Below are 12635 nucleotides of genomic sequence, written 5' to 3'. Positions count from 1 at the left end.
CTTCAGCTGTTTGGTGAAAGGGGAGGCCTTTCCCTCCCGGCAGCCACCACCCTTCAACACACCGCTCCCCTGGCTGCTGGGTGCCCAGCTTAGGGATGGGAGAGGATATCTGAGCCCCAAAGGCCCATTTTGGCAGCACGATTCCCTGGTGGCCGGTCTACATAGAACAGACGTAGGAGGCCTACGGAGCAATCTAGCCAGCAGCTCACAAGTGTGTGGGGTTAATTGGCCCTGTTAAGCCTGAGAGATAATGAGCCCTTCTTGCACCTGTGCCAACCCAGCTGTGGTGTAGGCCATCCTGGAGAGAGAGAGCTCACTCAGGGCAGCTTGGCCCTTTGTGTGGTGGAACATGAAGAGTCATCGCTGCTTCCCTCAGTTTGTCAGAGCTGAGCAGGAGCAAGCTCAGGAGCACTGCTGGCTGTGCCAAGTTTTTGTGCTCCTAATGACACAAGTCTAAAGAAAATATAATTTGGCTTTTTCCAGTACTTGCTGTAGCTAAAATTCAACTCACAGTGTAAGTCTGGATTTCTTTCAGATGAAATTGAGTACATGAAATAATATGTTTGGCCATTGTTCCAAAGCTGTGAATTGCATGAAAATAAATATTAATTTTTTTAATCAATAGAGATATCATGAGCAGAAAAGCTAGGTACAGAGATGAATGAAGACTAATGTGGTCTCATTTGATGGCAATCACTAGTAATACAACTGCTATGAGGGGAAGGAAAGAGAGCACATCTTGCTGTCAGTCACACAAGAATAAATCAGGAGGAGGTCCTTTAAAGCCAGTGGATTCATTTTGATTTATACTGGTGTGACTGAGGGCACAGTTTAGCTCTTTGTGGGTGTAAAACCATAAATACAAGTCCAAAATTGGCCTCTGGATTTGTAATACTTTTTTTTTTTTTTTTTCCTTTCCCTGCAGATTGATAGCTTGGAAGGAAAAAAAAAAAAGATATGTGATCATGTAAAAATAAGCAATGAAATCTGAAGGAATTGTTTTCTGACGTAATTTCTTAGTTCTTAATCTGTCATATCAACCTATATTGTAGTATGTGTTTATCATCTAGACATGTAAAATCATAACTGTATTGTTCAAACACTTAACTACACTAACCCTCTCCCTCCCACTTTTCCCACATTTGTCACCTCTATTTTAACTAGATGCAAACCTAGTGCTGCCAATAAGCCTTTGAATAGCAGGTCAATATGTTAAACAGCTCATAGTCTGTACAAATGTTGGGAAAGCAAAATAAGGAGGATGGATATAGTGAAGTAGACTGTGATGGCAGACATTACTAAGCCTGATTTCCATCTGCTTGTATCTAAAGGAGCTACAGAAAAGTGAATGCAAAGTACTACCAGGTAGATGGGGTAAGTTTAGCAATCCATTTTGCAAATATCTGTAGTAATGTATGGATTGTTAGTGTGTAAGGGAGCTGAAAATTTGGCTCTGCAAATTGGATTTAATAAACTGTCCTTCTATCTTTCTATATTTGGAGCAACTTCTCTGTAGTCCACAGAATTAACCTGGGGTCAAGCTGTGGTTAGCAAGGAGATATTCTGACCCTAGCGATTTGCAGAAAGCGAAACCTGAAATGTCAGTTTTCATGAGATACTGGCTCTTTCATTTGATTGTGAATTTCATCTTCCAGCTGACTTGATCACAGACAGAAGCATGATCACAAATGCTTCCTTTCTTTCCTTATCCTCCTATGTCAATATAACCTTGCTTTGTCTTGACATTGTAAGAGTCCCTGGAACGATCACTGCAGATTTTCTAACACTACCTCAATTACAGCTGATGATGGCTACTGAAGATCTCTTTGAAATAGGCAAATATATTGACAGCACCTTTAAACAAAAATTCTTCACAACTGAAGGTGACACTGAAGCTCTTGGGAGCTGAAGTGAAATTAATGTGGGTGGATTCACTGCCAGAAAGAAGGTAGAGACAAGGCACTTAGAGAAACTTCCCATGTTTTGCCACAGTCTGCAGGTACAGAGATGCATACACTGTGCCAGATATCCTCCTGGTGCAGCTCTTACCTTCCCAACATACAGAGGGTCAGTTCCTGTGTACTCCTCCAGAACGAAGAACTGGTTCCACACCCAGCTCCTCTTCATACGCTGATGCAGCTTGTCTGACAGGTTGTCTTCTGGCCCTTCAGTGAGTGGCCTGGCACTTCCTGACAGCACAGTTGTAGTAAGGTCCATCAGTCCCCAAAAATACAAGGAGACCCCAAGTCCAAGCAAGTTCTTTGCATTTCTCATTCTACCCGAAGTCCACATATACGAGGGTTGACTTAGAAGTCAAAGCACAGTATCTTAGGTCCCGTGAGAAGAAAGTAGGTCCTTTTTGTAGTCCTTTGAAATGTCCAAGAGAGATCCTGGTTCTGGGAATGACAGCCTCCTGTAAAGTTAAAGGAAATTCATAGGAGGATGTTTTTTTCCCCCAAGGAAAAAGAGTTTCCTCGATAGGCAAATATGCTATAAAATATTTAATCTTCAATATAAAAATATAATAACAGGATGCACAAATTCTGAAGCTAGGAATACTATTACCATATAAGCTGCAGAACTGGAACCTCAGAACAAGAATCACCAGGGCTTAGTCAATAAGTAAGAGTGCTCTACTTTGCTAACTTAGCTGTAGTGTTGCTTTATAGTATTGATTGGCATGAGTTAAGTGCGTACTCTTTAGAAATATTTATGACCAGAAGTCATTAGAGAATATTTAAAAACTGTTCACTCTGGAAATTTATAATAGCTGGTGAACACTTTTTGGCAACTGGCTTTTTCTTTCTGTTTAGAAACTAGGTCATTGTCATTACACACACGTGCATGCCAACACGTCTACTTAAATACACATATTGCTACATTGCAAACCTTGAATTTCATTTCTAGTAGCTGCAAGTTATTTCTGTTTTTAATTATTCTTTAAACCTTCCCTGTTTCTTGAATTCAGTTTTCACACTCTGCTGCCTCCTCTCTGAGGAGCTGATTGCTGCTACAAATGCAACATTTCTGGAATTTGAATGGTCAGTTAATCATTTTATAACCCACAAAAGGTTTCAGAGTGCTGACGGTCACATGCTATTATGTGATATGTCCAACCAAGTCAAGCTAACACATTTTTCCTCCACAAGCCTGAAAGACCTGTTTAGGCTGAGGAATGCTGACCTCTATCAGAGGACACTTTCTCATCAGTCTAGGATCTTTTGTTGTCATGAAGTCAGATTAGTTGGTGACCTCACTCCAGGCTATGGATTGGAGCAACCCTTTCCTTCACCGTTTTCCTGGGTTTAACGATGTGATGCTGCACTCAAGCTACTCTGCCAAAACACTCCATACATCCTCTGTGGGCCCAGTGTTTTTGCTCGGCTCTCAATTCTCTTTGAGACAAATGGACTCATTAGGAAAGGCATATTGGGCTCTGAGGCTTAAGCGAGTAGTATAATTTCATTTTACTGCCATTCTATAGTTAAGTCTTTAGGCTTAATTAATTGTTTTATCCTGTGGAAATAAAAAGCAGTAGGAGACATCTGTCAAATATTCCTAATTGAAATTCGTGAAAGATTTCAGAATCTTAAGAAGTATTTTAAACATTTGCACAATAATATTTTGAAGTGAAGACTGAGACAGTACAATGCTCTCAACAGAGAAGAAGAGAGCGTTAGAAAATTCCCCGGCATCCGAGTTGATGTAACTGGAGGCCTGGGACCCTTAGAAATCTACGGAAACAGCAATTCAGAATTTAATTCAGAAGTTCACTGAAGTCTGAAAAAGGCAGCTTAAGTCTGGAGTAAATGTCCACAAGGGAAGTAAACCCAAAATAACTATCTTAGGCTGATTTCTGTACACAACAATGTTTCCAGGTATGAAGCCTAGAAGGAATATGACTACACAGTGCTGCTGGTAGTGAAGCATAAAAAAAAACAGAACTAGCATGCTCTTACCTTGAAAAGTTTAAAACTTAAGGTTAGGTACAAGAAAGGAAGGACAAACTATGACCACAACCACAGAACATGGTAGATCTCTTTTAAGCACAGCAATTTACAGAACTGCCAATTATGTAATATGTAAATATGGGCTACAAAATGTAGATAAGGGCTACATAATCCTTAGCTCCCAATAGCCAAAATACAGTTACACTTGGGGAAAGGAGGCTGAAGTCCATATCACATCATAGGTACATACACCTTGCTCTTAGCATGTTGTCAACAGCAAGTTTTTCTCTGCAAAGACATGACTGATAGTGTTTTACTGGTGAATAAAGGTGGGGAGAAGCCTCCCACAACTGCTGTCCACAATCTGAGGGAACCAATCACTGCCTCCACCGTGTAACGAAGGGAGAGCAGAGGCCGGCAGGGTCCAAGGTCCCACATGGAGTTTTTACTTTAAGAAGTTCCATCTCCTGTATGTTAGTTACATTTTTGTCTGTATGACCGAAGAAGTGACACTACATGATGAACCAATTCAATGAGAATTGGCAATGAGAATCATGTTTATAGGTAAATGCCCAAGCCATGAATTCAGAACTAAAGGTGCCAGTTGTCTCCTGCAATTAAATTCAGCCAACAAGAGTCAATAGTCAAGGTAGTATTGAGATATGGATAAAAAAAAATCACAGAACTTCCTATTCCCAGTGCAATCCTACTTAAAGGAGGGTGACTATTAGAAAACTTGCCATTATGCAATAAAAAATCTTGTAGAGGGATGTTCCTTTCCCATTTAATGGCAGCCCACAATGACATGGTCATATATTTTTATAGCCAGGGGAGATCACACCAGAGATGAAGTGCCTCAGATTGTTTGTTTATTTGGTGTGCTAGTACCAGAGTTTCTGGTTGTCTCATTCCTTTCCAAAACTTGAACAAGCAGGCTCAAACTTGTCACATTTTCCTTCTTGCCTAAAGGCAAATTACTACTATTAATAACAGTGTTTAATCACAAATAGTTCCTCTACCTCTGAAATTGAAAGAGAATTAGCTTTTTTTTTTTTTTTTTTTTTTTTTTTTTTTTTTTCCTATCTCAGGTTTTCAGTTCATATTAAAAGAATGAAAATGACTTTTGTAAACTTCTGGCCTGTGGTGCTCTTGATCTCCTTGGGGCTCCTTTTCCTCAGCTTTACCTATTGTTGGCCCCTGGATCTGCAAGGGGTACTATTTCTCTAACAAGGTATTTCTCATCAGCATAAAAGGCGCTGATGTACAGGCAGGGATTGAACTGTGTGTTAGTACAAGAGACAGCTGAGGTACAGATAAGGTCATGGAAGACTGGGTCCTTCAGAGTACTTGTGTAGATGATGGCTGCTTCATCAGCTGAGTGTGATGGATGAGGATGGAGTCATTTGGACTGTAGATACAACAGTTGGTGAGGATGATGGCCATATGCTTTGAGTGTGCTAACTTGGTGGGGTCTCTAGCCCCCAAGTAGACCTTGGAGCTTTTTGCCACAGATGGATGACACAAGCATTGAGGCAGAGTCTGTGCTGCCTCAGGCTGGGTAGTTCTTTACAGGGGGATCAGGAGGACTGGTCATACAGCAAGGCACTTGTTGGCATGATTGAGTGAGACCTCTAACATTCTCTTAATTCAAGTTGTTTCTTGGAGCCCTTCAAAACATGCTCTGAAGGATATCTGTGGATATCTGCAAAGATGGAATTGATGCTGTCATATGACTCTTTCTTATATGAAATACATTATAGAAACTCATGTTTCATGGCTCAGAATGGGGGTGAGAAAAAGATTTTAAAGCAGTAAAGGGAGGGAAATCTTGTTTTGCTTGTTCACACATGCACACAAAAACTAAGATATTAAGCCTAAGAAGATTGCATGGCCACAGCCTGCACAGGGTTATTTTATTTTTCAAGACAAGATTAAGTGTGTTTCAGAACCTGGTTTGTTACCCACAGCTGAGTACCCCATTAAAATAAGCTTAGCTGCATCTGTGCAGTTTAGATCCCTGACCCAAAGGGAACACCTTTCTTGGCCCTGCTTTTGTGATGAATATTTGATTACTAGCTCAGTTGTTTAGGCTACTTTTTTTCCTGCTCTTGCCTTGCAGATGTTGCTGAAAATCTTTTTTTCTTGCCACTCAACAGTAACAAATATGGCTTTTGGCTTCATAAAGACCCGTGAAGATCTAATTGAACCCTGTGCAACTGGTGGCCTATACACAACACAAAGGAAGCATCTAATTGTTCTGCACAAAAGAGTCACAATAATGCACTTTCCACTGTTGCAAATACAAATTTCTCTTTCAGCACATTCTGTGCAAATAAAATAGGCATATTCCAAGTGTGAGCTCTAGTTCGTGCTCCATTTTTAAAGACTCACCCAGCCCCCCTCCCCTCCATATTTGTACAGTAATTAAACTATTCTTAATTTAATATCTAATTCTGGTCAAAGATGAAAAGGAAAAAGAAATATCTGCCAGAACTGACTTCTAGCATTTCTTGCATGTGACCCATTTATCATGTTAATTCTGAAGGGAACAGCACTCCCAAAGAAAGGATAAAAATATTAATAGTTTGGATGACCATGCAGAGAGTTCCACTGGGACTGAAATGTATTGTGCTCAATACATATTTACATAAATGCCAAGGATTTTATAGTCAAAAAGCTGAAACTTGAAAAGGCTTATACACATGCTTAGTGCATTTGTCATTTTGAGCAAGTGGTCTCCCAGAAAGTCAGTGGATTGTTTGCATTCATAAAATTAATTACATGCTTGCATCTTTTGTCCTTGGTCCTTCCAATGGATTTTGTTGTGTGGACCCAGCACTCATGTAGAATACTACAGAGTTTACTGGATCTTATGTGGGTACATTGCCTGAGCAGAGGCAATTCACTTACAGGAGACATATTACACTGAAAAAAGTGGGGAAGAAAGAGGCAATCATTTTCAAATTCAGCCCCCAACTTTCTCTGTACATAAATACACAGATATGTGTGATAAATTTTCTCTGTACATAAATACATAAATGCGTGTGATATTTTATATATATATATAAATGCTTCTTAGCAGCACATACCCTGAACTAAGATTATGTTTTGAACTAAGAAAATGATTTCTGTGCTTAATGACACCTTTAAAAGAGCCCTCCCCTCCCCCCCCCCCCCCCCATTTTGTCAAAAGAAACCAAACTACTTGGTAATGAACCCAGTAGGGAGGAACTGAAGTTGAATGAAAAGAATCTCCAAGTGTGCTATTTGCTTAGTTCCTTGAATTTCTTGTGATATTTTGAACCCAAGGTGGGGGTGTAAGTATTGTGTATTTTTTTTCCCCTCATTGAATGAATTATTCTTTTATGTTTTCACAGATTACTTCTTAGGTTTCCTGTACCCTTACTTGCTCACAGCTTTGTTGTAAGATGCTTTTGCAACAACCCCACAGGAGTGCCAGTCATTAAGAAGGTGTAGGCTGTGTTCGGCACTAGGCAGACCACCTGTAAAAGGTGCCTAACAGCAGCCTCCAGGACCACTCTCCTCCACACAGCCAGGATCTAAAATCTCGCGGGCAATTTATGTAATCCTGGTCTCATTTGAGAGATCCTAATGCTTTCAGTACCTGAGTTAGGTACCTCTAAACAGGCTGATTACAGTCCTAAACAAATTTGTACTACTTTCAGAACTGCATATGTTTTATCTCTGGCCCAGACCAGTCCTGCTGTTATTATTACCTGTCATATTTACTGGGCAAATTCAAATTAAAAATAAAAATCTGGAGGAGTTTGTTACTGAAAATAGACTAGGCCTGAACATATATTTTTATTTTTACTTCATTTTACTGAGATCTTCATAAATACAATGAAACTTGACAACATACCATATGGTGCATAAACTTTAACTCACAATACAATCCATTGTCATAAAATTACATCCACAGACCAGTCAACAGTCTCTCCTGGGACACATCAGTGAACTCATTTTACTCAAGATCTGAAGTCCTTCAAAGCCACAGAGTGCATGCAGAGCAAAAATTCCCACCGAGTGACAGAGGGAGTCCCATCTTATAAATCCCAGCCCTATCATTACAGGCTCATAAAAAGATCAAAAAGAATGAAACATGCACACAATCACAAAGTAAACATTTTCAAATAAAACGATGCTGATAACTTAAGTCAGGTGAAGAGCTGATCCCCAGCTTCTACTCAGTGGGAGGTACTGTAAATGCTACATAAAATAAAGCAGGACAGAAGGAAGAGGAGGTTTCAAAAGCTCCACGCTGGTCTAACTGACTCTGCTGAAGTCTGCCTCAGTAGGAGCTAATGAGGCATCACAAATACATTGGGAAATCCAAACAAATGCCAGATAAGATAACCCCTGTCCAATCAAGGACATACAAAAATATATAAAAATTGTACTAATTAAACTATCATTTTGAAGGGAAAAGTCTTTAGTTTTCGCAGACTTCTGACTACTTTTGCTATCATGTCAAGAAAAAAATGTATACAGTTGTTACTTGATGGTCACATAAACTGTGGCATTCCTCTCAAACAGGTAACATTTAAAAATATATAAACCTCCTCCTCTCCCTCAAAATGTGACCTTTCTTGCGTGCTGTGCAGCTGTACCAGAAGCCTTTGCTCAGACCTGTCCCAAGGCTTCCAAGCAATATAAGTAAAATCTGTTGTTTCCTGCCACGGAGTGGCACGGAGAGGGCTGGATAGGGATGGTGGAATTTCTATCAAAATGCTATCAAAAAGGAAGAAGAGGAAGGATGGGTTAGGTGTGGTGTGAAGAGCTTGTGCCTGTTAGAGAGCCAGGGTTTCTGTGAAGGCTGTGAGAAGATAAGATCGTAGTGCTGGGTGAGTCTGCCCTCCCCTGTAAATGCTGCAGTGCCCTCCTGAGCTCTGAGAGGCCAGCAGGAATATAGCCCTGGTGTCCTAGCCAGCGGTGTACTTATGGCCAGAACAGGACCTAGTCAAAACTGTGACAATCCTCTTGGAGAAAAACAAACAAAAACAACAAAAAAACTAGTTCCTTCCTTCTTTATTTTATTTTCATGCTTCCTTCTGCCTATGTCCCTCCTCTTTTCCAGTTCCTGAGCAGATGCCTAGCCTGATCTCTCTCATTCCCCTGCAACAGGATAAAACCCATTGCTGCCATACACCTGGAACACATTTTGAACGTGAAATGTCCCTGCCTGTGCTGCATGGTGTCTAGTAAGCAGGCCATGTCCTTTAGCTACTAAACATTGTACTTTGTGTATGCTAGTCTGCAGAATATGACAGATTTCCACATAGCAATGAAAACCGGACTCTTTCTTATCCCACAGCTGCTGGGTGGATGATAAGGCTCACTGATACCCCTAAGTACCGAAGATGGAAGAAGCGTTATCTCATATCTGGAGACAGATAAGAGAAGCAGCTCTCTGGCTGGAACAGATAGAGGTCTTTCAGGTAACACTTTTTCTCATGCATGATGATTGAAAGTAATGATGGGTCAGGGCCTACGCGCTGTCATAGGTGAAGACAACTTCCTAGTTTCATTATGATTGTATTCCTAGTTAGCGTGACATTTCATAAAGTATTTTGACATATTAAAAATGGTCCCCAAACATCCTACATCCAAAAGCAGCTGCTGAAGGCAAAGAATTGAACAGGGAATTTTCTTTGTTTTTCTTTTTTTTTTAAGCCAGCAAACAGTATTTAGCCATCCATCAAGATAATCAAGATATGTGTATGCAAGGACTGGCATATAATGTGGCTTTTTTTTTTTTTTGGTGTGGTGGGGTAGAGGGCTTAAAATTGTCCCTGTATTCATAGAGAAAGGGACATATACTAGCTTAGGAATAGCTGCAGGTGCTATAAGAGGTGAAAATCTTTCCTCTATTTCATATTCCTTGAGTCTGACATTGATTTGGCTGTCCAAAACTGGCATCTGTACCTTGCCTTGACTTCACAGTCTTCCCTATCTGAACATGAAGACATGCTACTAGCCAACAGGATGAACATTTCCAAGCCTACTTCAAGCTGCTGCCTGTGAAATGAAAACAGCAAAAGAAACAGAAGTCTTACAACCTTTCTCTATCTGAACTGTTAGGGTGCTGCCTTGTTCTTATCACCCAGCTTCAAAGTGTTTCTAGAAATACAGAGTATGAGTGTCTGGCCTTCACAGGACACTTTTAAGTGGAAAGAATAAAAGGAATAAAGATGTGCTGACCTCATTTGTCCCAGAACTGTTCTAATACAGCAAGAATAAGGTTCATAAAGCCTGAAAAACAACCTCAGATATTTTGCATGTCAACTTCTAGATTTTGGTCTTCAAAGTTAACTGTTGCAGTCTCCACAGGAAGTGTATGAGAGGTATTATCTAACTGGCTTTTGCAAATGTGACGTGCACTAATAATACACCTTAAGATGATTCCATTATCTGTTTTCTGTCTTCTTCATAATCCACTGTTGGGACACGTTCCCTGAACTGATGACTGTGACCATAGCATATAAACATGAGAAGACCCTACTGACAGCAACTGTATGGGATATCAAGGCCCATTTCTCCCATTGTGGGTAGTCACTTCATGTAATCCCTCAAATAGTTTAATGATTCTTTCTTAATTCTCAATAATTCAAAGTATTGCATATATATAATCAAAAGAGAGCAAGGAAATGCAGAAAATGTAGGAGGGCTTAAAGGAAAGCAAATTAAAATACATTGCAGAAGAACTCAAATGAGATTGCAGCTTTGCTATTAGTCCATCTGTGCATGCATTGCAGCTAAAAAGATTATTTATTTATTTAGTTATTTCTATTCTTTCTTACTTGTGGATCTGCATTTTTATGAAGTACTACACTATATCTTTTTGAGACGTCAGGATTACTGTGCCAAACCAGATTTTTGCTCCTAATGTTGAGATTTTTGCCCTTGGAAATTGCCAATAAGTGATACTACTAAGTAGCTAAGGTCCCTCTTGATATGCTTTAAATGTATGCTTTCCTTCACACATGAAGGAAAGTCTGAAAAAAGAAATGTGGCATCATAATAGCTGCAATTAATAGAAACAAAGGATTATACCAAGAAGCTGGACAGATGGTACTTCTCAAGTGGAAATGGGGTGGGCTTCTAGTCTGACACAAGTGAAACCCTAACAAGAGAAAGTATAAGGAAAGGTGAAAAAGTGGTATTTTTCTTAGATTTGAGTTATGGATTGCTGGGAACATGTTTGAGACTTGAAAGACAAGTGCATGCAAATTTAAATGATTTGCCTGAAAGATGGTTGCTCAAAGAAACTTTGCTTGCAAGTGAAGCAGAAACATACAGTCTCGGTATCATGTTGTTTCATTCTGCTTGTGGGAGAAATCTAATTAATTAAATATTTTGTATTTGAAATTTCAGAGAGGGGAAAAAGGAGAAGTGGAGAATAAAGAGCAATGGGAATAAGCACCAGTGCTTATAAGAGGTCAATATTATGATACTGCATGATACATCATCTTTAGTTAATAATAATGAAAAAAGGCTCTACTGCTGTGAGGTGCTGGAAAAGGTGAAAATTCCTTACTGACCCTTGTGATTGGTTTAAGCACTGAAGCATGAGTTTTATTTTCTTCCTTTTGACTGAAGAATTATTTGGTCTCTTTAAAAAAAAATAGCAGTAAATATCTCCTTCAATTTCTTCCAAATTTTCTAGTATCTTACTCCATCTTTTCTTTTTAAATTTGGGGGACGCAAAAAGAAAAAGGATGGATCTATTTTTACTCCATCAACATAGTTCGATCTCAGTCAAAAGCCTGATCTAGTGCGCAGTGAAAAATGATGGGATACCTAGGTATTATGTTCTGCTTTCTCTCAGGCTGCATAACCTACATTTTTGAAATCTCTTGCCAGATCAATCAATCCGTGTGGAATTTACCCTCAGGTACTTCAGAAACCAGCAATAGCTAAAACCTTTGTGATTATCTTCACGAGCTTATAGAAGATGAGCAGGTTCCTAGAGGACTGGCAGAGAAAAGTCATTATACCTACATTTAAAGGGGGGTGAGAGGGATGGGAGTAGGGGGAAGCAATCCAGTGAATTATAGGGCCTTCAGCCTAACTGCAGTACTTGGAAATTTACTGGAACAAACAAACAGTTTTTCTGTATGTAGAGGATAATAAGGCACTAAGGAATGGATAGCTTGACTTTGCAAAGAACACGTTGACAACAAAACAGCCTGATCTCCCTCTCTTTGGTAAGATAACTAGCCTAGCAGATGCAAGATGAAGAAAATGCAACACATCTTGATTTTCCTAAGATATTTTGCACAGCTCCACAACTTGTTGTCAAAGGCAAGACAGAGGAATATGGCCAAGGTGAAATAAGAGTAAGGCAGACTGGAAAATAACTCAAAGAGCAGCTAGCAGAAACTCAATTTCCCAGCTACTGGGAGTCAACACCAAGTGGCCCTCCAGGATTTTGAGCAGGGTAGATTTAGACTAAGAAGAAGGAATAAGGAAGAAATCCTTCATTTAGAGGATGGTGATGCACTGGAACAGGGTGCCCAGAGAAGCTGTGTATGCCCCATCCCTGGGAGTATTCAAGGCCAGGCTGGATGGACCTTTGGGCAATCTGATCTAGTGGGAGGTGTCCCTGCCCATGGCAGGGGGCGTGGAACTGGATGATCTTTAAGGTCCTTTCCAACCCAAACC

At 39.9% G+C, this 12635-nt stretch overlaps 1 protein-coding gene across 1 annotated transcript in view; it reads right to left on the bottom strand.

Annotated features, from left to right (window-relative positions):
- Window positions 1-2292, bottom strand: part of CDH20 (cadherin 20) — a gene marked incomplete at both ends in the record, with an annotated part of 35037 nt that extends 32745 nt beyond the window's left edge. The window contains one exon of the mRNA XM_082752661.1: window positions 2050-2292. Coding sequence (XP_082608787.1) covers window positions 2050-2292 — 243 coding nt within the window. The remainder of the gene's footprint in view (window positions 1-2049) is intronic.
- Between the last annotated feature and the right edge of the window lie 10343 nt (window positions 2293-12635).

The sequence above is a fragment of the Aythya marila genome (genome assembly GCF_965140915.1).
Source record: "Aythya marila genome assembly, chromosome: 2".
Taxonomy (NCBI): Eukaryota; Metazoa; Chordata; class Aves; order Anseriformes; family Anatidae; genus Aythya; species Aythya marila.
Note: the sequence above shows the minus strand (reverse complement) of the source record. Positions and strands in the feature narration are given on the sequence as shown.